Source organism: Aspergillus sydowii, assembly GCF_001890705.1.
Source record: "Aspergillus sydowii CBS 593.65 unplaced genomic scaffold ASPSYscaffold_7, whole genome shotgun sequence".
NCBI classification, from domain to species: Eukaryota; Fungi; Ascomycota; class Eurotiomycetes; order Eurotiales; family Aspergillaceae; genus Aspergillus; species Aspergillus sydowii.
The window spans coordinates 1170845-1193403 of record NW_024467865.1 but is presented as its reverse complement, the minus strand read 5'-3'; the positions used below and the strand labels follow the sequence as shown (position 1 = coordinate 1193403).

The window sequence follows — 22559 nt, the reverse complement described above, 5'->3', positions numbered from 1 at the left end:
AGTCGCCGCGACAAACAAGCCCGCCCAAAAGGGAACTAGTGTCAGGGCCAGCGTCCGACTATCTACCTATAGTGGACTAGTGTTGGTGCCCTGTTCCACGGGTGTCGAATGTCGACTTTCCAGGCACGCAACAGCTGCCGACCTCATCCCTCGACTCGGCACAGTCAGCTCTGCTCTTGTCCCCGACGTCTCCAGTCTCTCTCCGGCCTCGTCATCCCCCCTGGCCACTCACCGTCCCTCTCCCGCTGTGCATTGATGCCCTCTGCAGATGATATGCATTTCGGTCTCATCGTTACTGCATTTGGTGGTTGCCAATCCCTTCTCCAGAGAACTAACTCTTAGACTAACGACTTAGTTTTGCCCTTTCTGCTTGACTCTCCTTTTACATGGATGAAACCACGGGCCAGCGGCAGTCAGTGCCATCCACTCTTTGCCGTGCTGGTTTTATCAAATAATGGGCATGTTGATTGTTGACACAATAATATTCTCCGGCTGACCTCTCGAGGGTTTCGCCCCTTGCAAGTTGCAAGAGCCGGAATCTCGGTTTCACAGCCTTGCCAAATGCCAACACCTGAACACGAGTTTGCTGACAGGTTCCTGCATGCTGTATGGGGGTTGAAAAAAGAAATCAACAAGTCAAGAAGCTCCGCTCCATAATCCATTCCTTTCTGTGGAGACGATCAGCACTCGGGTGCCGTGCCCATCCTGCTTGGCTCCTTCTCCTTTACTTGAGGAGATCGGTTTGGGAACCCTTTGGTCGAGTCTTGCCAAAGCTGCCATCGAGCAATGAGCATTATTTGGCGCCTCTCGTGTCTAAAGAGGGGCTGACTCGAAGTTTACAAAGTCGCTATCCCCTTCCTGTGAACGCAGACTTCGTATCCTGGGCATCCTTCCTAAAATAGTCCTCCGCTTCTTTTTTGATCCTTATACTTTTAATTTATTATTATTATTATTATTTTGATTTTGGCTCTTCTTTTCTCGACCATTATTCCTCCTCTTCTTTGTGTGAACAGACTTGAAGATTGTTTTTCCTTGTTGTTTCAGACGGTCTCTCTTCTTTCTGAGTCTCAACCCTTGCTATCGACTTCCCTCAGAGCTTCGATCTTCGCTTCAATCCCCCGTTTCAGAGTGGAGCTCTCGTGCCTTCCATCCAACCTCCAGGCATTGCTCCTATCCCTTCCCCTCCGTTGACACTTGACATCTTCTTCCGGACCCCTTGCCAGCAGTTCCCTGCTCCCTCGCCTGAGCCTACATGATCGTCCAATACACAGTCCGATTTCACAATGAGCGTTGTCGTTAATAGGCCGGAAAGTGCTTCTGTGTCTCACACAGGTATACCCTATCAGGGCCAGGCCTTGCACTGCTATTCGGATTCCGGATATGGCTCAGTGACAATTCCCTCGCGGTCCTCCTCGCTTTCTTCCTTCAAGACCAACTACTCGACGTCGACTGTTCCTACCTCCTACTCCCCTACCTCATCAGGGTCATACCGCACATGCGACTCAGCCGCCTCCCTGGATAGAATTTTGGAATCGGTGTTCAAGAGGGTCCCTCAGGAGGTCTATGAAACCATCCTCGACCAGCTGCAGTACTTGCATGCTGGACCGAATCAGTCGGGATGCATGACGTGCTTTCAACGCGACCTGCATGCCCTCTCCCTGACTTGCCGTCCATGGGAGAAGGCGGTCCGAGCTCGACTGTAAGTGTGATTGTTTGAATATCTTCTTTACAAAGGTTCCCCCCGTGTCATTGTGCTCAAAACGAGCATATCTGGACCCTTTCTAACCGTTGTATATCCCACAGCTACAATCATATTCATATCGTTGGTAGCGATTCGCCGGCTCAATTGAAAAAATATCGACTTAAGCGAGGAAGCAGACTAAAGTTGTTAAGACGCACACTTCGTGAGAGGAAATTGCTGGCCAATCTCGTCCTCGAACTTCGCGTCCCGCAAATAGACATATTATTTACGGGTAAACACACGGCTCAATGGCAGGAATACCGAGATCTGGTCGCATCAGTTGTCATGGTGTGCCCGAACCTAGAACGATTATTAGGACTTTCAATACCGTTCAACCACGAGTTCGATCGCCTAACGCATGCACTATCTACGCGGCGGAAGTTGAAGGAGCACACTTGGATTCTCTGCGAGGCAACGGAGACGTCGGAAGCGTCCCCACGTAGCGACTCCTGCCCCGGCAGTCTCGGCCCCTTGCAGATGTTTGAGTTCCTGGATTATCATGCTTCATGGACAAATCTGGAGACGTTGATGCTCCACGGTTTGAACCAAACTGCCCTCGAGCCTAGTGTCTTTCTTCGCATGCTCAGCCTTTTGCCGTCGCTGCGCAATTTATGTGTTTCGAACTTCGACGCAGATGCATTTGCTGATACGGCCCTGTTATGCCTTCCACCGCTTGAAATTCTCCGACTAGAGAACCTTCCTGGGGTCACTGACGCAGGCTTAACACAATATACTTCACGGCCGGAATCCCTCTCTCTTCAGACCTTGGTCCTGATTGAGCCCAATATCGACTCGCTTCTTGCGATCTCGAAAATCCTAGCGTCCCTGCGAAACCTAAAACGATTCAAAATTGTGCAAAGCGAAAAATGCCCGACGTTGAACTCGGATGGAATGATCTTTCAGCCACTTCTAGCATCGCCGAGTCTCGAATTTCTACATTGGGATGTTGCGTGCCCGAACCCAAGCACTGCCCTGACTAGATTGGACTTTGCACCATTCGCTAAGCCCCTTCAACATGTGGAGACGCCCAATTCACATCTCGCTCAAAGCATTCTCGCTGGGGGCTTTCCTCGTCTTGATTCTCTGCGAGCTCCTTCTGATATTGAACCTCCAGGCGCTTTGCAGGCTGTTTGCCAACCTATTCCCCGTGGGCAAGCGCTATTGCATCCAGATAGGTACAGCCTTCCAAGGAGCTCCCATGGATCAATCCCAACACGACCTATGGCTCTGCCTGGAGGCAATAATATGACATCCGCACGGATACGTGCACAGACTTTTATTGATATGGCCGCTAGGGACACGGAGACGGGAATGCAAGTGTTAATCACAGACCACTCGGACTCATATGTGCCTGATAACGCCCTAGAAGCTTCTGACGACGAGGCCGAAATGGAATTGGACGAGACCGGCATGTGGGAAACACCACTAGATCGACCAAGGGCGAACCCGGTACCAGAGGACCACGAAGGTCCCATTACGGTGTTTGACTTTCGAATGCCTGCATACATGGGCAGGACTGGAGCCAAAACCAGTGGCAATGACATATCAATTCCACGCTTTATACTGCACCCGGATATTGTTGGACAGGAAGCTGATGGAGGTCTGGTCTCCTGGAAGCATGTCTTAGCCGCAAACCAATCACTGACCTTCGCCGCCGGCGTTGGAGTAAATTGCTTTGGCGGCAAGAGCGTTCCAAGTCCAATTAATGAAGAACCTTTGTCACCTACATCAACAACAACTCCGCGCTTCGGCTGGGGTAGTATCACTAGTCGTACAGCAACGACCGCCAGCCCAATTACACCGACCACCCCACCCACACCCATGAGTATATCGCCTTCTACTGCACCCCCTTGGGAGAAGGATGTTTGCACTGGATCCTGGAATTACAGCCATAAGGGTGGTCGAGAATGGTGGTTCCACATGGAACGGGAACGTCCAATTAAAGCTGAACTCTACGATGTGAAGCGGCTTTTCTAGGCTTTCCATGTGTTACCGTTCCTCTCAACCTGCCATGAACTGCTCAAGCAGATGATTTTCAGCATGCACTCAGTGCTCGGCGAATGCAGTCGAGCACAGAGAGTAAACGGCCTTGAGTTTCGGATTTTATACAGTATCTTCACAGTATCTTCCGACAACTCATCTTCCGACAACTCCCACTTATATTTTTCTGATTCGATCATTCAAGTCAGACTGGATCTGTTTTCATATTTTCACTCTAAATCGCTTACCTACGCGCGCCGGGGAGGCCTTTTATCCTTGACTTGTTTTATACCCCTGATACCCTACCTTATCTTTCAAAATTATTATATGCCAGCACATATTCATTCATTCTATTTATTCGATTCTCCTTACCGATAACTAAACTGCTTTTCCTTCCTATATCTATGTCTCTACAGTACTCTATATAACTTTCATGTCGGCGCATTGACGGGTTTGCTCACCGAGCGGCTCGGTTTGGTTTTTGGATTTTAGTCATGGAAAGGATAAACGGCGCCAGGTATGACTGGTCATTTAATCTGATGATTTTGGTTCTTGGTTTCACGTGGCTTGGTTTTTTTATGTTCTACTTTGATGAGATTGCAATAATGTACACTAAGAGAAAACAAGTCAAGTAACTTAGTTGTACTTGAAGATCCGAAATCGAGGTTAGGACGACTCCATAATACTAAATCGTTTGACGCAGTTTGGGCATCTAGGTGGGAGTGAGCGCCCACGTTAGCTGTTATACAAAATATTAGTAGTTACTACGGACTACATCAATGGCAAAAGGAGTTGACAGATTATCACTTGCGTAATGCCGGTTATTCTGATTTGTACGTACGTAGATAGACATCACATAGAAAGCGGAAAAGCAAGTCTACATTGGCATAGAGAGAGGGATGTATCACGCAAGAGTCTAAACATAGATACCCATGTTTGTATCCTTCTTCTTTGCCTGGACTTCGGCAATGGCATCGACGTAGTTTTCGTGTCCGATTTTGCTCGAGCCTTTTCGGAGGGCAATCATACCGGCTTCCACACAAACGGCCTTCAACTGCGCACCACCGAACTCGTCCGTGCTGCGAGCCAGTTCAGCCCAGTTGACGGAGTCTTCGACAGTCATCTTGCGCGAATGGATCTGGAGAATGTTGGCTCGGGCCTCCTCGTTGGGAAGCGGGAATTCGATCTTTCGGTCGAGACGGCCGGAACGGAGGAGGGCAGGGTCGAGAACATCAACACGGTTAGTGGCGGCAAGGACCTTGATTCGGTCATCGGAAGCAAAACCATCGAGCTGGTTGAGAAGTTCCAGCATGGTTCGTTGAACTTCACGGTCACCGGACTTTTCAGAATCGAAACGTTTGGTTCCCACCGCATCGAGCTCGTCGATGAAGATGATAGAGGGTGCTTTCTCTTTGGCGAGAGCGAAACAATCCCGAACAAGCTTCGCTCCATCACCGATGAACATTTGCACGAGCTGGGGACCAGCGAGCTTCAGGAAAGTTGCATTCGTCTCTGCCGCGCAGGCTCGGGCAAGAAGCGTCTTTCCGGTACCGGGTGGTCCGTACATCAGGGCGCCTGACCAGCGTTATCAGTTAGTTGAGAAAGTTCGGAACCGAAGAACACAACAATTCTAAATGCGTACCCTTTGGCGCCTTGATGCCAAGCTTCTTGAATCGTTCCGCCTCCTTCATAGGCCATACTATAGCTTCGACAATTTCCTCAATCTGCTTATCCAAGCCACCAATATCCGTGTACTTCTCTGTGGGTTTCTCATCGACCTCCATGGCTTTCACCCGGTTGTCATATTCGGCTGGTAGGGTATCGAGAATGAGGTATGAATCCTTGTTAACACCGATGAGATCACCGGGCTTGAGTTTCTCGTGGTCGACTAGTCCGATAAGAGGAAGATAGATTGTCTGGCGGGTCGACGTTTTGATGACAGCCGACTTGCCTACTCGAGTAGCGTCCAGGTCGATATTGGCGCCCTCCTCGGCAGCCTCAGCTTCGACGTCCAAATCCAGCAGCTCGACAACATTTCCGACGAGGTATGGCAATTGTCTAAATAAAAATTAATTGTTAGTTTGATGAACGGGCAGAGACGGATTACGATCGCAGAGGAGTCTGGCGCCCAGTAAAGCTCTTTCCAAAGGGAACTTGTTGGATCGCCACACATCAGCAAAGAGGAGGAAGGCAACGCACCTGTTATTCTCAATCTTTTCTTGGTTATCCTTGACCTTCTCTCTCATCGTATTCTGTTCGTGCGTCAACCGCTGGTATTCGCTTTTCATTATACGAAGCTCGTTCTCCAGCATCCGCCGTCGCTTGACAATGTCCGCTGTACTTGAGCTCAGGATCTCCTCGTCTAGAAGCTCCTCTTCCTCATCTTTCTTCTTCCCATCGGCATCCTTCATTTCAGCATCGCCGGGCTGTTTGCCGTCACCGCCATCACCTTGCTCCTTCTTCTTGTCTCTCTCCTCGCGCTCAAGGTCGTCGAGGTCCTCTAGAGTCGACATGATTGGAATTCGAAAAGAAATAAGACGCAATCGAGTAAGAAATTAGGAGGGGAAACGAGCGGGTTAGTGAAGGGAGGACGATGATTAAGAAAGCTGGTATATGATGGAGCTGGGAGTATCAGCGGTGCTTTGAGCTTCCGCCAAACAACGTCAGCTGTCCTGCTGTCTCACGTGACTGCCTTACAAATCCGTGCAGCGTTTAAAGAACTAGGCGTGACTTCAGTACTTCAAAATGACTAACTTGAAGAGTTTCAAGCCCTTTATTTTCTTTTTTTGTACAGGTCTTTCTTTATATAAAATACAGTGTGGACACTCTTACTATTTACGAGATCTATCTGCCAGACAAGTTCGATCTTTCCAGATATATTCCTACCTACCCCATAAACCATATACGGTGAAAATGTCTACCCAGGCACATCCCTTCACATGTAGAAGTTTGGATTCCCTCTAGAGCGGTTCGTGCTCCCAAGCAGTTGAAGCAGTGTTTTGCGGCCGAATCTGAGTAGGCGATATCGAGAAAGGAAGTCCTCGCTATTAACTGTGCAACAATAATGAGTCTCTGTGTAAAGGATCGAGGTGAGAAACGTGTGTATTGATCCGGGGATCTTACTATAGCCACCACACATCCTTCGTTTCCCAGTGAATGCAGAACGCCCGTGAAGCATCCTCCAGTTGTCAAAGACTAGTTGCAATGATCAGCGGGGTTCCTTGAAATGGTATAAAAGCTGAGAAAATAAACTTACTTAGTGCTGTTCCGGGTTCCAGCTGAGTCCATATTTCCATGTTGGGTCGATGAAGGATTTCATTAAAATGGCCCGCTGCGTCGTACCAGGCTTCCTGATCCTCAACTGTCCAATCCCATTTGACAGATCTGTCATAATTGTTCCAGCGGATTTGATACAAACAATCTTTGTTCTGCGGGTTTGTTTTGAAAACGGGAAACTGTTCTGCGGGTTGTATGCAAACGTCTTCGTTTCCACTTGAGTGGTATGGTTGTGTTACGCCCTGTAAAGTTCGGGCATGTTTCCAGTTCTCTGCCCGAAGCGTTGATGCTGCTCGAAAGCCATCAACAAGCAGGTTAGCTCCCCCCTCACCGTCTGTGTGCGACAATAGGTGGAATAGTTGAAGCCGTGCCGGATCTGTAAAGTACGTGTTGTCCGTGTGTGCTCCAAGGAAGTCGTTGGTATACGCGGTATCTTTGAAAGTCATGTCGGCTGTGAAATCCCAAAAGCCACCTAAACAATATTAGTGCTCTACTGGGTCTTTTTTTTCCCCCGATTTGGAGAGTGCATTCCAACCATAGTGTGTGTGCCTAATGTAAGCTATCCGCCTCAAGAGGGCCTCGGTGGATTCTGGATTGACAGGGGTGCCTTGGACAAAACAGAAACCCCAGTCATACTTCAGCAAAGTTAAGATTAATCAATAGAGCCAGTTCGGATTGGGATGAGGCTTACGATCTGCTGCAGCCAATTCAAGACCCCATGGTCGCTGGACATGACTTCTGAGTAGGATACCGTTGGGGGCTTACTTTCACCCGGAATATATGAATTATAGTCGCTGTGATCATTTCAGTAAAAGTTAAAACTGAAAGTACGAGGCAATTCTCTTTACCGGAGCCTCATCAGTTGAGACGGTCTAGGTTGTTCAAGTGGCGTCTTGTTATAATTACGTAGCCAATTATAACTGTACTTGCTAACATGTCCGTCAGACCCTTGGGAAGCATTAGCTCCACATTTCAGCGGTGGTAGGAGAAGATCTTCGTACATGTCACAGTTGTCCCATACGCATCAGCGCGGATCTCGCTGATATCGAGGTTCTCACGGATCTAGAATCACAAGTCAAGAATGATTAGATCTAGCGTTGCAGCTTGGGCCGGTGTTGGGGGGAGGGGGGACGTTAATTTTCGTACCGAGAATATGTCAACAAGACGCTGCACTGTGTCCTGGTGAACACACTCTGGGCATCGGCAATTATCCCTTCATAAGACAGGACTCTCAGATAAACGACATCACGAAGTCACTTCGTGTAAATTTCTATCTTACCTCAGCCACGATTTACCACTTGATAGATATACGTCAGTCATCGGGTTGCCCATGAAGCCAGGAAGAGCGAGCGAGTGCTTTTCATCAACACGTACGTTATAGCATAAGAGTTGATCGAAACAGGAAGAACCACGAATTTTCCGGGGTCACCTTCAGCCTCAATTCTCGGCCTCGGCCTCGGCGTCGGTGTCCGCATACGTTGGCGTTGACGAATCTTCCGAGGTCTACTCCCGGAAGTAGTCTGCGGAATGGCCTGGGAAATGTCCATAGGAGTAGTCTTCTCTGAGGTCTGCTTTTGTTGGAAAGAGCCGTCTTGTATCCCTGCGGTCGAAGAACTCCACCGCAGCAGTTGATGGGGAGGAACCTGGTCCCATGAGAGCCGAGGTCGCCCATCTAGGATTATCGGCCGCAAAGCAGTTGATACATTTCGGGAGGCAAAGCTCTGGTATAAAAAGACAATTAAAAAGTACTCGTCAAAGACATTTTCTGCCTTGAGTGACAATTTGCAAATAATTTGCTACACTTACGAGGCAGCGTTGTCTGGGGATACTAAACTTCATTAGCGATTACTATGAATAAACACAAAAGGATGGCTTACACTGCAGGCCTCGGGAGCTTCAAAGCCCTGGGCATAGGTGCTCTGTTAATCATGACTCTGCGCAATTGCAGTTGCTAGGAGGGTGCGGGAATGGTGGACAAGGCAACCGTCAGGTTGTCAGGACAGCCCAGAGAGATGCGGAGTCTAAGTGTTGCAGAACGCAAATCATCTCCGTGGTGTTTCCCCGCAAAGGGGCATCACGTGCGCCCGTCAAAATCTGGAGCACGGACGCAACAAAAGTACATATCATGCGATTGTGCCCGTCATATTTTCCTGCTCCGGTGTTAAACTATTTAAACTATAGGTGTCCTATCGGGTGACCGGGCCAATTCTTGCTGGATCAACAACCAATCAGACAATTGCTCTTGTTAACGATCTACATTTAGATATACGATGTAGTACGGAGTACTAACAGTACTTCGTTAGTTGTCGACCATAGAGCAGCTTTCAGTGCTCAAGTGTTGGCTTTATGGCGGTGCAGGAATTGCACTTCATATGATCTATTAACGTTGAAACATTGAAACATTGAAAACACAATGAGGGTGTCGGAGGTGGCTAGACTGAGCGTCGACTCGGGGTATCTGCCTGAGGAAATTCGAGGAGCTTCATAATCGTTTCTTCTGGAAACCGTCTCTCCATTCACGCCGAATAATGATGCCAATCCCATGCCTTCCAGAATCAACGCCAAGCAAGTGGTAACGACAAACCGAAAGAAGAAACGAAACGTAGAAAATATCAGTCAACAACCCAACGTCCAAATATCTGAATACCATCAATGCTATGCTGTCGACATGCTGACCAAGTATGTGGACTGACATTCCATATATCTGTTCGAAGACTCACTGCGCACCCCAGGGGGGCAGGCGAGCAATAGCCCAAAAATTAACACCTACACAAATTAGCACTCGCTCACTAAACACGGTAGCCGGATCAGATTGCTTACATTCTGTAGAAGCAGCCACCCTCCGCAAAACGAGTATTGTCCTGCGTCTCAAGCTTATATGAGAGACTGATATCGAGATCCCGCTTGTTCTTGTCATTTGGTCTGTTTGAGATCACGCCAGATACGGATTCTTCTTCTTCAACAGTCAATACATCACGCAGATAGAACACAGTTTGTTTCCAGTGAGTGTATTTGGCGTGAGGGCCAGTGGAAAATGTGATAGGTTTGTGGCATGCGCCAAATTCGATATCGAACCAGGCGATAACTGCGTGGATAAAGTCGCTGCGCTTTACGGGAAGCGAGTACGGCACCTCAAAAGCCAGATCGTCCTTGGTGACCGTGTATAAATCGAAGGTGATGATAGGGCAGGGATCAGTAACGACAGCTTTGAGCTCAACAGTATCGACAAGGGGTTCCGTGAGAGCTATTTCTTTCATGGGGCTATAGTCAAATCCGTACACATTGTCCCAGACTAGAGAAATTTAGCGAAAAAAGTCCCGGGCCCGAGCCAGAAATCAATGGGAGCTTACATCCAATCTTATCGTCCTTGTACTCGCCGTCCTCAATTCCGGCCAGATACATGGTAGCCTTGTCAGGGAAGATTTTACCTCCCGGAACGAGGTATCGGTCACGGGCGTAGAGAACAGTATCAAGCATGCTCTCGTAGAGAAGGAAATAGCCCATCCACTCTGAAATGATGATATCGACCTTTGGGAAGGGAAGCTCAACCTCTTCCATCTTTCCCTGAAGAAGTGTGATCCTATCCGACAGGCCATTGACAGCGACGATTTCACGGGCTTTTTCGATAATGGACGACATGTCGACACCGATTACATGCTTGGCGCCAGCCTTCACAGCAAACCTTTGAGCATAAATTGTTAGATTAAGCAGAGTCGCGGAGATCGGTTACTGGGAACATACATGCTGAGAATACCTGTTCCACAACCGACGTCGAGAACAACCTTGTCCTTAAAGATATGGCGGTTCTGATAGATGGAGTCGCGGTACGACCTGGTCCGGACATCATCTTTCTAATGCAAGAGAAGACAGATCAGTTCTATATCCGATACATCATCTTATTGAGGCCAGGACTTACAAGCATCTCCTCATGGATGCCTAAGTAAAGTTCAATATTAGCAATTCCGAAAGGATATGGGTTGGTTTGTTATAGATTTATTTACCGTGGTGATCGTAACTAGGATCCAAGTCAGTAAATTGGCGTACGGTCCTGGTAACTGCCGTTGCTCTCACCTCGTAAAGTAGCGCACTTCAGCGTGGTCCATACCAACCATGCGCTCGGCGCTGCTGCTAATAGCAGCAGAGTCCTGTCTCTCGGTTTCGCTCATCTTGACAAAGAAGCCTTTTGAGGTGCGGGGAAAAGAGTTATTGGGAGACAAAAGAGAAATGGCGATGTAGGTAAAAGAGAAATGAGATCTATATTGTATAAACAATATAAGTATGAGATCTCAAAATGTAGGAAGAAGATTGCCGTTTTGAAAATGAAGTGTTCGGCGTCGATTATTTTCAGGTTGTCTTCCTCTGTTACTCTTTTTTTTGGGGTTTTCCCTCATTGGGAATTTCTCCTTCAACCAGTGGCCAGACCGCGCTAGTATGTATCTAGACTAGTTTTTCTTATCGTCTTTATCTCCATGTGACCAATCAGGCCCTATATTCTGGTTAGGGCTACATTCCATGCAAGAATCCAAGTATACAAACTATCGTGAGGGGATGGCCCTCCCGAAGGTTGAAACAAATATAAATACAATTGTTGATACCAATTGCATTTGACAACCATAATTTGTGACTTCCAAATTTCAGACGATGCCCATTGATGCCCATGATTCCATCCTTGTTCTTGAGGTCGGACATGCTGTTGCCAAGCCGTTACTCCGCCAGAGCTCCGTGGTTGCTCCGTTCCTCAAGCTAGTTTCAAGCGCCGCCTCCCTCCCTCATCCGGGGTATCTTGTGCCTCTCTGTCTCGCTGAACTCCCGATAAGAGTACACAATGATTCTGCGACCAGCCACGAGGAGGATTAGCTACTGCTTCCTCTTCTTTTTTTTCGCGACTTATATCCAGCAGTCGTCTGCCTCGTTAGGGGACCACCTCCCTGACTTTAGATCGTGTGTCAAGGTACATATACAAATCAGCGAAGCCTGCATGCGAAAGGATCTGATGAAAGATAGATATGCCAAAGTGAAAATTGTCAAGATGGGGACTCGACCATACGTAAGTTTTTCTCAATAGCATGCCTTCGACAATATTCTTTCAAAGCTGATTCTAAGCCTCTCTAGCGTTCCTTTTACGCCTAATGCTCTGGTCGTGTCCCGCCGAATGTGACTATACTTGCCAACATGTCGTGACGGATCGACGAGTTGCGCGCGATCCACCGATGCTTAGTCCTGTGGTTCAGTTTCATGGGAAATGGCCATTTCGAAGAGTCCTTGGGATGCAAGAGTTGTTTTCAGTTATCTTCTCGGGACTCAATTTCCTTGCACATTGGCATGGGATGTCTCGACTGCGTGAAACGACTCCCTCATGGCACCCTTTACAAAAATACTACATCGCGTTTGGATACAGCGGCCTGGCGGCATGGACTTTCAGCATGATCTTTCACGCTCGAGACTTCCCCTTGACTGAGAAGTTAGATTACTACGGAGCTGGCGCCAGCGTACTGTACGGGTTATACCTCGCTACTATACGAATCTTCCGCTTGGACTTGGAGGAACCGAGACACAAGCCGACGCTGCGACGGCTTTGGACGACAACATGCGTCCTACTCTACGCCATACATGTTTGCTATCTCAGCTTCTGGTCGTGGGACTACACCTACAATATGATTGCAAACATCGTGGTTGGCATGATCCAGAACACACTGTGGATCGGTTTCAGCGTTTTCAGATATCAAAAGACCGGGAAGTCCTGGACACTTTGGCCAGCGTTTATTGTGGTTTGGATTATCCTAGCCATGAGCCTCGAACTCCTAGACTTCCCGCCGTGGCATGCACTGATTGATGCCCATAGCCTGTGGCATTTGGGAACCGTTATCCCATGTGCGTGGTGGTACCTGTAAGTTTAACCCTTTCGAACTAGATGGCTCGGAGCGAGACGTGCTAATCCACCTGACAGGTATCTTGTTAAAGACATCCAAGATGACATGGCTGGGGAAAGGCTGAAAGCTTAAAATAGCTAGATACGTGACTACGTACTATTCGAGTCAGCCGCTTCGGACGGCGATAATCAGCTGTCAGAATGTATGTCCGGATGACCGCACATCGTATTCGATTTCCCCGGTCTCAGGCGGAGGACAGAGGCGTCGGAATATAAATCTATCCACACATCATCAGTGCAGGTGTACAATTATACATGTCCCAAGAACCCCCCCTGGTAATCTCCGTTACGTACTGCCGTAGTAAACACACATTGTGCCCTTCGGAGCTGTGATTTGTTCAGATCGGCAAACCGTTGAGGCCCCCGCCCCTCTGGCTCACCGCTCGGGGGTTGGTTCACCGTGATAGGCGAACGCCAGTGCCAGTGGCCCGTGCTTTGTTGGTCGCACCGCCGCAGCACCGCAACAAGGAACCCAGCCAAAAGTGTCTCACTTCTGCTCGCTGCATCTCACATTCTTTTCTTTTCTTTCCTTTTCCTCTCCAAATTCTACGCTGCTCGTATTTCTTCCTGCTTCCCGGCCTGCCACACTACTGTCCACCTTATTCACCACCCAAACCGCGCCACAATGGCGTCCCCCGAAGTTAGGAAGGCGATCGCAGAGGCCGCATCGCAGTATGCGAAGCCAGAAGGGAAGGTCTTCCAGTATGGTACTGCCGGAGTAGGTGATCATTCAGATCCAGTTCCATGGCCACTGGCTCTCGAAGCTAATCAACGTCTCGCTATTTGCAGTTTCGCATGAGAGCGTAAGATTCCCCCTTTCTACAACTACCGTCTTATCCCTTCCTTTGGGGATCTGCCTCCCCGCATCCACCATACCCCGCGATCGGGATTTGTTTACCCTTTTACTCACGCACTTTTCTACCAGGGATTTTCTCAACACAGTTGTTTTTGCCGTTGGATTACTCGCCGGGCTTCGCTCGAAGAAACTCAGTGGACAATGGGTTGGCGTTATGGTCACGGCCAGTCACAACCCTGCGGAGGACAATGGTGTCAAGCTCGTTGATCCTATGGTGAGTTGAGAACCACACAGCAAATTGCGCCTGGAGCTGGACTAACTTATTTGACCAGGGCGAAATGTTAGAGGTATAATTTGTCACATTTTATTTTTCTAGTTAAACAATTGCTCACTATTTAACAGGCCGAGTGGGAGGCTTATGCGACAAAACTTGCGAATGCTCCCATGGAGTCCATTGCCGATGTATACGAAGAACTCGTCAAGGAGATTGATGTCAGCATGGAGAATCCGGCCCGTGTTGTCTTTGCTCGCGATACCCGCGCATCTGGCTCTCGTCTTGTGGGAGTCCTTAATGCTGCTCTTACCGCCACGGAAGTCGAGTTTGTTGACTTGAAATACATGACAACCCCCCAGCTTCACTATGTCGTCCGGTGCAAGAACACATTAGGAACGCAATATGAATATGGCGAACCCACTGAACAAGGGTACTATGAGAAACTCGCCGCTTCTTTCAAGAGAGTTATGCGGGGCGTTAGAGTCAATGGTTCACTGACCGTCGATTGCGCAAACGGCGTCGGTGGACCGAAGCTAAGAGAACTTATCAAGTATCTACATGGGGCTGAAGAGGGCGGTGTTGATATCAAAATAGTGAACGACGATGTCATCAACCCGGATAGTCTCAACTTTGATGTAAGTCACCAATCACGCATACTTGCGGAACTTGCATGCTAAAGAAGGATTTTTTTTTTTTTACTTTCTGTCTAGTGCGGTGCCGACTATGTCAAGACGAAGCAGCGTGCGCCTCCTTCATCAAAGGCGTCTACTCTCGATCGCTGTGCCTCCCTAGATGGGGACGCGGATCGACTTATTTATTATTTCATGGATGAGGGCAACGTATTCCGTATGCTCGATGGCGATCGGATCGCCACCCTCGCAGCTTCATTCATTGGGGACCTCGCACGGAGTGCAGGCATCGCTAACAAGCTCAAGATTGGTGTTATTCAGACTGCTTACGCCAACGGATCCAGCACAGACTACATCGAAAAGGTCCTAAAGCTCCCTTCTGTTTGCACAAACACAGGTGTTAAGCATCTTCACCATGCTGCTTTGCGTTTCGATGTTGGTGTCTATTTCGAGGCGAACGGACACGGTACAGTCACCTTCTCCGAGAATGCTTTGAAAACCATCAAGACCACCGAGCCCCAATCGCCGGCCCAGAAACGCGCGCTCGAATGTCTTGATGCCCTCACAGACCTGATAAACCAAGCCGTTGGCGATGCTCTCAGTGACTTGCTGCTTGTGGAAACAATTCTTGCTCACAAGGGCTGGACTCCAACGGAGTGGCTAGCCACCTATACTGACCTCCCTTCGCGACTTGTTCGTGTGGAGGTTGCTGACCGCTCGATCTTTAAGGCCTACGATGCTGAGCGTAAACTCGAGTCGCCGCCCGGCCTCCAACCCAAGATTGAGTCTCTGCAGTCCCGCTACAACAAGGGACGGAGCTTCGCCCGCGCAAGCGGTACAGAGGATGCAGTGCGTGTCTATGCTGAGGCTGCAAGCCGATCTGAGGCAGACGACCTTGCCACTCGCGTTGCAAATGCAGTCCGCGACGCTGGTACCAAAGAAGTTATTCAGTAATTTGGGAATATCTTGGCCATGCATGGGCCACCTGAAGAAGGCAATGCGGAGCTATGGGGTCAATTGGTGCTACTTTGAAAAGGTTCACGAAAACTATCCAACTATTTACGATACTACCACTTTATCCTATCATACAACCAATAGGAAATATGATGAATTCAATGACCATCTTTGGTCTCTTACCAAGCAAATATCATCGTCTCTGTATATGTATTTTGGCATTTAGCATTTCCTACATGACGTTTCTAGAGCATAAAAAAATATAGAATTCCGGGTATTCAATTCAACGCTTAACTGTGTATAGGAAAGGGGACAGGCGACGTACTTTTCATCCAGAAGACGCCTAGCCCTCCTCTTGATCCATATCATCCCTTGAACGTTTCCCTTTACCAAACTTCTTCCCCCTACTCCCCCTCTTCTCATCAAAGCTCTTCATCTCAATGGTGGCCTGCCGCGAAGCCTCTGCAACGCGCTCTGCCATAACCATGACCTCTTCCTTTTCAGTATCATACTCTGGCAATTTCTTCCCCAGTGCAGCCTCGACTCTGAGCCAGACTTCAATATCATATTGGCTGACAAAGCTAATGGCAACACCACTTTTCCCTGCACGCGCTGTACGACCAACACGGTGAATATATGTCTTGCTGTCCATCGGCAGATCGAAGTTGAATACAACATCGACAGATGGTATATCGAGACCACGGGCGGCAACATCCGTCGCAACCAAGATGTCACGGCTGCGAGAGCGGAACTTTCCTAGCGCACCCAGACGCGCGGATTGGGAGAGTTGGCCGTGGAGAGGGATTGCGCCGAAGCCGAGAGCTCGGAGCATGAAGGCCACACGCTGGGTTTCATGAACGGTTGTCGTGAAGATGATAGCCGACTTCCCGGCAAATTCGTTGAGCAGGTATACAAGGTACAGGTTCTTGTGTTTGTGCGGAATGCAGATGTATGATGACTTGAGAGTTGAGACGGTTTGGTATTTGCTTGAGACGGAAACGCGGGCGGGGTTGGAGAGCGATGCGCGTTGTAGGGACTCGACTTTGGAGCTTAACGTTGCAGAGTATAAATAAGTATGGCGGGATTCTTTGGGGAGAACTTTGAGGATTTTATCGATCGACTCGCCGAAGTCCATGTCTAGGAGACGGTCTGCTTCATCGATGGCGAGGTATTTGAGGTTTCGAAGGGAGAAGCCCTTTGTATTTTCCAGATGATCTAACAGTCGACCCGGCGTTGCGACAATGATGTGAGGCTTTTTCCCGAGTGCGATGGACTGGGATACCATGTCCATGCCTCCGACGATAACGGCGCAGCGGACTCCGATTGTTGAACCTAGGTTCTCGAAGGAGTGGGATATTTGATATGCGAGTTCTCGAGTGGGCGCTAAAACGAGACCAAAAAGGGTCTGCGGTGATTCCATAAGAGCTACGGTTGTTGTTAGGCGTGTCGTATCAAAATCAATCCTCTGGCAAGCATACCTTGGAGCATTGGGAGAGCAAAGGCGGCCGTCTTCCCACTTCCTGTTTCCGCAAGACCGATCACATCACGGCCTTCAAGTGCTAGTGGAATTGCCTGTGACTGAATGGGAGTCGGGGCCTTGTAGCCCATGGTCTCGCAGGCCTCACATAGCTGCTCAATGATCCCTAGCTCTTGGAAGGTTTTTGCCGTCTGTGGTTCTTCGCCAGAGGTTTGTTGACCATCCTTGACGGATTCGCGAGAGCTGGCCGACTCGGCATCGGATTCACTACCGCTGTCCTGTTGCTTCTGGGTAATCTTGCGCTTTTTGAGTGCCGACATATTGGGTATGCAAAAGGAAATGCTGGTACCGTGAAGAAGACGATCCCGCCTTATCAGACAAAAAATTATATGGAGCCGCGCAGAAAAGTTGATCCGGGTGATTTTTTGCGGAGCCGGACTTTATCTTTTTTTCCCGCCCAGAAAAAAAGTATCAGCCGGACCACCTGAATAAGATTACCTTTTTTTTCTTGATTGTTTCTTTTTGTTTGTTTTTTCTTACAGAACTCTCATCATGCCCAAGCGTGCTAAGAGTCGTTCTCATCCTAAAGCGCCGAGTGGTCCTGCCAATGGCAAAGGGAGCGCCTCATCCGTGGGCAAGAGCCCCAAGTCTATGGTTATCAGAATTGGAGGCTCGCGAGTTGGCAGCAGTGTAAGCCAGCTGGTGAAAGATGTTCGTCTCATGATGGAGCCAGACACAGCGGTGCGACTCAAGGTACGACTTGCTCCAAGCACACGGTATTGCCCAGTTTATCTTTCTGACCAATCTAGGAACGCAAATCGAACAGGCTGAGGGACTATACAGTCATGACGGGCCCTCTCGGTGTCACGCATCTCCTTTTATTCTCCAAATCCTCTATCGGGAATACGAATATGCGTCTAGCGCTCACGCCGCGCGGTCCTACTCTTAACTTTAAAGTAGAAAGTTATTCTCTTTGTCGTGACGTCGAAAAGGCGCAGAAACGCCCGAGAGGTGGTGGCCAAGATCACAAAACACCTCCTTTGCTCGTAATGAACAACTTCAACAACGCTGATGCCGACGAAAATTCCAAGGTGCCAAAGCGCCTCGAAAATTTAACAACTACCATCTTCCAGTCGCTTTTCCCGCCGATCAACCCCCAAGCCCAGCCTCTATCCTCTATCCGCCGTGTTATGCTCCTGAATCGAGAACCCGAGGCCGAGTCAGATGGCGAAGGTTCGTACGTGCTTAATCTGAGACACTATGCGATTACCACAAGGAAAACAGGTGTCTCTAAACGTATCCGACGATTGGACCCCAAAGAAGTCCGGAACAGGGAAAAGCACAAGTCCGCTGTACCCAACCTTGGGAAATTAGAGGATGCCGCAGACTACCTATTGGACCCCTCGGCTGCGGGATATACGTCAGCCAGTGAAACAGAGTTGGATACAGATGCGGAGGTCGAAGTTGCCGGAACGACGACAAGAAAAGTATTGACGAAACGGGATATGCAGCGCATGAAATCTGGAGAAAAGGTAGACAAAAAGACGAACGCGCCTGAAGTCGAAAAACGGGCTGTCAAACTGGTTGAACTGGGACCCCGGCTGAGACTTCGATTGATCAAGGTCGAGGATGGATTGTGTGAAGGACGAGTGATGTGGCACGATTATATCCACAAGTCTGAACAGGAGGTTGATGCGTTGGATAAGAACTGGGACAAGAAGACGAAGGAGAAGGAAGAACGAAAGAAACTCCAGAAACAAAACGTTGAGCGCAAAAAGCAGGAGAAGGCCAAGGCTCGTGCCGAAGGCAAACAAGTCGAGGATGACGACGACGAACTGGACGATGAGGATGTTGATATGGACGATGAATGGGTAAGCGATGACGACGTTGACGAGAAGGAGGAGGAAGAGGAAGGAGACGAATCTATGGACCAATGAATTAACATGGAGAGTCGTCTTTAAACATGCCACAAGCGCTTTATACGCTCCCACCCATGCTATGCTTTAGCACAACTACCCTGTGTATTACCGATGGAGTTCTCCTACCATTAATCATGACTGCGGCCACAGTCCCGAGCGATACCTCGCGAAGATCGTCAAGATATTTGTCTTCGTCGGTACCAGGTGCTTGAGTCCGGCCTAAACCTTTGAGGGAGAGAAAATGAGGGAGGAATTAGTGATGCTAGAGAGCTCCCGTTTTCACCTTGGGTACATACAGTGAGCCGTGCATCTTCCATTTAGGATATCAAATTATACCCACATTTGTTCATCGTCAATTATAGTAGATATCAGAGATTATCCTCGTCACGTTAAAATTTGTTATCTGAGCTTTCTTTCGTGCTCCATCCCAAGTTATCGCTTCAGCTTCTCCTCGACTATCCGCTCAACCATCTTCTCCAAAATGCTTATATTGCCCCCTGCTGTTCCAGCAAAGTAGGCCTGCACTCCCTTCTCAACATACTTCGCCATTACATCAGTTTCCACATTCACAAAATCCCCAACCTTCTTTGCCGCTGTTACAATCTTCTCCTGCGTATACGCTATGAGCATGATCTCAAACCATCCGTCCTCTCCATCCTTCACCTGCGTAACCGTCAAGCTTGCTCCGTCAAGCGTAATGAATCCCTTTTCAACAATGTATCGCAAAGTAGTAATATCGCGGGGTTGAAGACGGAGAACCAATGAATTCTCATCAGGCGTCGTAGCAATAATTTCCGCGATTGTGTCGACATGACCCTGCACCATATGTCCGCCCATCCGGGTTTCGCCTTTCACGGCGCGCTCGAGGTTCACTTGAGATGTTTCCGTTAGGGCGCCTAGATTTGTACGGCGGAGAGTTTCGGGGGCGACTCCGACTTTGAACCATGATTTTTCAAAGGCCGTGACAGTCAGGCAGGTTCCTGCGCCGGCCGGGTTAGCAGCTGATGCCAATCCATATTGTAGCCATTGGGCTGACGTACCATTGACACTAATACTATCGCCCAGCTGCACATCAGTGAGTATAGTCTCGCAATCGGTGATGGTGAGGGATGTGCCCCCGCCTCCGCTTGCTGTCGTGTCGAGGGGCTCGAGGGACGAGACGGCTAAAAATTACGGTTAATTCAGAGGTCGGGAGTTTATTCGTGGAACTGCAAGGCACTCACTTCCAATGGTTTCAACGAGTCCGGTAAACATGGCGGATGAGTAGGATGTTCGGCTTGAGTTATCCGCAGCGGAAGAGGGGTGGAAAAGAGTGGGCAAGACGGGGTTGATATGGAGCCAACGGTAACCGGCTTGGAATTCTAGTTTCCGGGATTTGTCAGCGCTTATCCAAAACATTCTGCGATTCATTTTCAGATTCCTAATACCTATAACGAAGCTTCGAAAATGTATAAATATCTGATTATGGTGATGCGATTGACTGAAGCTCGGGGTGGAAATGCTTAGCGGAAGAGGCGGGTCAACCTCGGCTTTGAGGCCGGTGCTGAGCCCGAGTCGGAGAGCTTCTCCAATCTTCATACTTCAATGTTGCGCCCTCCCGCCTAATCTTGATCAGTTGTAACCTCTCTTGCCAATGTGCAGTCTTTCAAGACAATCACAATGAATGCGACATTCAAATTACAGAGGGCATTAGTTGCCCAGCGCCCCGGCCTTCAACGATCAACGAGGGGCAGCATAGCCAGACACGCGACACAATGGCGCTCTTATTCAACTCCACTGGCTGCCGCAGATGGGACACTGCCCTTGCAGGGCATTAGAGTGCTTGATATGACACGAGTCCTCGCCGGGGTAAGCTCTGTGCTGTCCCTGTATCCTTCGGGGACGATGCAATTTCCGTGCGGGGTACATTCACGATACTGACTTCTCGGCTACAGCCATATTGCACACAAATTCTCGGGGACCTAGGGTAAGCCGCCGAAGTCCAAGACATTCCCGTCGCGAATATCCAAGCTTTATTCTAATTGACCTTTGCGCAACAGAGCCGACGTGATCAAGGTGGAACATCCTGTGCGGGGAGATGATACTCGAGCGTGGGGTCCACCATACGCCCAATACAAGGACGGTTCAGACAAGGAGGGCCCCGGTGAGAGTGCTTACTATCTCGCGGTATGCAGTGATCAGGTTATAAATTCATTTCAGTGGATCATCCTGGGTTAACTCCCGCGCAGGTCAACCGCAATAAGAAATCGATCGGTCTCTCGTTCCAGCACAAGTCCGGCGTTGATATTCTACACCGACTAGTCAAGGAGTGCGATGTCCTTGTCGAGAACTACCTTCCAGGGGGTCTCAAGAAATACAATATGGATTACGAAACGCTCCGGAAAATAAACCCTAGCCTGATTTACGCGAGTATCACCGGGTATGGCCAGACCGGTCCGTACAGCAACCGCGCTGGATACGATGTGATGGTGGAGGCCGAGATGGGGTTGATGCATATCACTGGAAGCAGAGGAGGCGAGCCTGTCAAGGTAGGTGTGGCAGTCACAGATTTAACAACCGGGCTGTATACCTCCAATGCGATCATGGCTGCATTGCTCGCCCGAGCACGAACCGGCAAGGGACAGCATATTGATGCATGTCTAAGTGACTGTCAAGTTGCAACTCTCGCCAATATTGCAAGCTCTGCTCTGATTAGTGGAAAGAAGGATTCGGGGCGTTGGGGTACAGAGCACCGTATGTACCCGAGTCGTCATCATTCTCACATCCAGGTGTACTGACATCTCCAAGCATCCATTGTGCCATACCGAAGCTATCCAACTCGCGACGGGGATATCTTGTTTGGCGGCGGCAACGACAAGTTATTCGGCATATTGTGCGACCGGTTAGGTCACCCCGAATGGAAGTCGGATCCTCGATTCTTGACCAACAGTGACCGTGTAAAGCACCGACCGGAGATTGACGGCTTGATTGAAAACCGTGTTAAGGAAAAGACCACGCAGCAGTGGCTCGAAATCATGGAGGGCAGCGGGATGCCCTATGCTGCTGTCAATGACATTCAAGGGACATTAAACCATGCGCACGGTAAGTTACTCCTGCAGAACAGGACCTTTCCCACACGAATCCCTGCTTTTAATTGACTTTTCCACGATTTAGTCCAAGCGCGTGGAATGGTCACCGAAATCGATCATCCAACATGCGGTCCTGTCAAATTAGTAAACACGCCGGTCAAATATTCCCATGCAACCCCTGGCGTGCGAACGCCTCCTCCCACCCTCGGACAGCACACCAAGGAGATTCTTGCAGAAATGCTCCAGTATGGTGAAAAGGAAATTTCTCAACTGAAGCAGGACGGCGTCGTATCATAGATAAGATATGCATTCGATATGAAGCATGAGATCGTACATAGAGTTGGAAATAGATAGGAAAATTGTTCGAATCTAATTCCAATATTCAAAAACACAAGCATTAGTAAGATCGCAACGACTTCAGCCCAAAAATATCAACATAACAAAAATTGAGGCCAGCTGGGTTCTCAAAAGAACTAGGATTTTGAATGAACAAGTGAACAGATCAAGTTCAAATGG

At 49.0% G+C, this 22559-nt stretch overlaps 10 protein-coding genes across 10 annotated transcripts; 5 read left to right on the top strand and 5 right to left on the bottom strand.

Annotated features, from left to right (window-relative positions):
- Nucleotides 1-1283: 1283 nt before the first annotated feature.
- ASPSYDRAFT_153979 (uncharacterized protein) lies at nucleotides 1284-3718 on the top strand (the record flags this gene model as incomplete). The annotated part of the gene is made up of 2 exons (XM_040842335.1): nucleotides 1284-1699; nucleotides 1804-3718. 2 exons carry the CDS (start codon nucleotides 1284-1286, stop codon nucleotides 3716-3718), a joined length of 2331 nt encoding a protein of 776 aa, XP_040701562.1.
- A 919-nt stretch (nucleotides 3719-4637) lies between these two features.
- On the bottom strand, nucleotides 4638-6234 carry ASPSYDRAFT_32890 (proteasome regulatory particle base subunit RPT5; the record flags this gene model as incomplete). Its single annotated transcript, XM_040845030.1, has 3 exons — nucleotides 4638-5296; nucleotides 5364-5779; nucleotides 5921-6234. The coding sequence occupies 3 exons, from the start codon at nucleotides 6232-6234 to the stop codon at nucleotides 4638-4640; spliced, it is 1389 nt and encodes a 462-aa protein (XP_040701561.1).
- A 422-nt stretch (nucleotides 6235-6656) lies between these two features.
- On the bottom strand, nucleotides 6657-8836 carry ASPSYDRAFT_59207 (putative trimethyllysine dioxygenase TmlH; the record flags this gene model as incomplete). Its single annotated transcript, XM_040849662.1, has 10 exons — nucleotides 6657-6772; nucleotides 6845-6916; nucleotides 6978-7469; nucleotides 7533-7632; nucleotides 7689-7761; nucleotides 7846-7945; nucleotides 7999-8059; nucleotides 8144-8210; nucleotides 8372-8718; nucleotides 8804-8836. The coding sequence occupies 10 exons, from the start codon at nucleotides 8834-8836 to the stop codon at nucleotides 6657-6659; spliced, it is 1461 nt and encodes a 486-aa protein (XP_040701560.1).
- A 505-nt stretch (nucleotides 8837-9341) lies between these two features.
- rmtA (protein-arginine omega-N methyltransferase HMT1) lies at nucleotides 9342-11373 on the bottom strand. Its single transcript, XM_040839890.1, has 7 exons — nucleotides 11069-11373; nucleotides 10999-11012; nucleotides 10914-10933; nucleotides 10739-10848; nucleotides 10348-10679; nucleotides 9818-10289; nucleotides 9342-9763 (listed from the first exon to the last, which is right to left on the bottom strand). Exons 1-7 carry the CDS (start codon nucleotides 11161-11163, stop codon nucleotides 9757-9759), a joined length of 1050 nt encoding a protein of 349 aa, XP_040701559.1. The 5' UTR covers nucleotides 11164-11373; the 3' UTR covers nucleotides 9342-9756.
- A 176-nt stretch (nucleotides 11374-11549) lies between these two features.
- Nucleotides 11550-13204, top strand: ASPSYDRAFT_79829 (PGAP3/PER1 family protein). Its single transcript, XM_040851015.1, has 4 exons — nucleotides 11550-11948; nucleotides 12002-12044; nucleotides 12110-12884; nucleotides 12945-13204. The coding sequence occupies exons 1-4, from the start codon at nucleotides 11823-11825 to the stop codon at nucleotides 12997-12999; spliced, it is 999 nt and encodes a 332-aa protein (XP_040701558.1). The 5' UTR covers nucleotides 11550-11822; the 3' UTR covers nucleotides 13000-13204.
- A 347-nt stretch (nucleotides 13205-13551) lies between these two features.
- agm1 (phosphoacetylglucosamine mutase PCM1) lies at nucleotides 13552-15579 on the top strand (the record flags this gene model as incomplete). The annotated part of the gene is made up of 6 exons (XM_040842386.1): nucleotides 13552-13644; nucleotides 13716-13729; nucleotides 13852-13996; nucleotides 14055-14069; nucleotides 14125-14631; nucleotides 14707-15579. 6 exons carry the CDS (start codon nucleotides 13552-13554, stop codon nucleotides 15577-15579), a joined length of 1647 nt encoding a protein of 548 aa, XP_040701557.1.
- Nucleotides 15580-15922: 343 nt separating this feature from the next.
- Nucleotides 15923-17376, bottom strand: rrp3 (RNA-dependent ATPase RRP3; the record flags this gene model as incomplete). The annotated part of the gene is made up of 2 exons (XM_040849661.1): nucleotides 15923-17004; nucleotides 17058-17376. 2 exons carry the CDS (start codon nucleotides 17374-17376, stop codon nucleotides 15923-15925), a joined length of 1401 nt encoding a protein of 466 aa, XP_040701556.1.
- A 232-nt stretch (nucleotides 17377-17608) lies between these two features.
- On the top strand, nucleotides 17609-18993 carry ASPSYDRAFT_91031 (Brix domain-containing protein; the record flags this gene model as incomplete). Its single annotated transcript, XM_040852424.1, has 2 exons — nucleotides 17609-17809; nucleotides 17866-18993. The coding sequence occupies 2 exons, from the start codon at nucleotides 17609-17611 to the stop codon at nucleotides 18991-18993; spliced, it is 1329 nt and encodes a 442-aa protein (XP_040701555.1).
- Nucleotides 18994-19407: 414 nt separating this feature from the next.
- ASPSYDRAFT_32884 (riboflavin synthase) lies at nucleotides 19408-20229 on the bottom strand (the record flags this gene model as incomplete). The annotated part of the gene is made up of 2 exons (XM_040845029.1): nucleotides 19408-20138; nucleotides 20199-20229. The coding sequence occupies 2 exons, from the start codon at nucleotides 20227-20229 to the stop codon at nucleotides 19408-19410; spliced, it is 762 nt and encodes a 253-aa protein (XP_040701554.1).
- A 177-nt stretch (nucleotides 20230-20406) lies between these two features.
- On the top strand, nucleotides 20407-22443 carry ASPSYDRAFT_46957 (CaiB/BaiF CoA transferase family protein). The gene is made up of 6 exons (XM_040847345.1): nucleotides 20407-20823; nucleotides 20910-20941; nucleotides 21015-21141; nucleotides 21204-21708; nucleotides 21763-22056; nucleotides 22129-22443. The coding sequence occupies exons 1-6, from the start codon at nucleotides 20635-20637 to the stop codon at nucleotides 22338-22340; spliced, it is 1359 nt and encodes a 452-aa protein (XP_040701553.1). The 5' UTR covers nucleotides 20407-20634; the 3' UTR covers nucleotides 22341-22443.
- Nucleotides 22444-22559: the final 116 nt, after the last annotated feature.

Excerpts from the sequence above, each read along its gene's own strand:
- rmtA (XM_040839890.1), bottom strand. The coding sequence starts at position 11,163 with ATGAGCGAAACCGAGAGACAGGACTCTGCTGCTATTAGCAGCAGCGCC. Across the intron at positions 10,849-10,913 it reads GCATCCATGAGGAGATGCTT|AAAGATGATGTCCGGACCAG; the intron begins GTAAGTCCTGGC and ends CTCTTGCATTAG. Across the intron at positions 10,290-10,347 it reads CAAGGACGATAAGATTGGAT|TCTGGGACAATGTGTACGGA; the intron begins GTAAGCTCCCAT and ends AAATTTCTCTAG.
- ASPSYDRAFT_79829 (XM_040851015.1), top strand. The coding sequence starts at position 11,823 with ATGATTCTGCGACCAGCCACGAGGAGGATTAGCTACTGCTTCCTCTTC. Across the intron at positions 11,949-12,001 it reads ACTTTAGATCGTGTGTCAAG|ATATGCCAAAGTGAAAATTG; the intron begins GTACATATACAA and ends GATGAAAGATAG. Across the intron at positions 12,045-12,109 it reads AGATGGGGACTCGACCATAC|CGTTCCTTTTACGCCTAATG; the intron begins GTAAGTTTTTCT and ends AAGCCTCTCTAG.
- ASPSYDRAFT_46957 (XM_040847345.1), top strand. The coding sequence starts at position 20,635 with ATGAATGCGACATTCAAATTACAGAGGGCATTAGTTGCCCAGCGCCCC. Across the intron at positions 21,142-21,203 it reads AGAGTGCTTACTATCTCGCG|GTCAACCGCAATAAGAAATC; the intron begins GTATGCAGTGAT and ends ACTCCCGCGCAG. Across the intron at positions 21,709-21,762 it reads GCGTTGGGGTACAGAGCACC|CATCCATTGTGCCATACCGA; the intron begins GTATGTACCCGA and ends GACATCTCCAAG.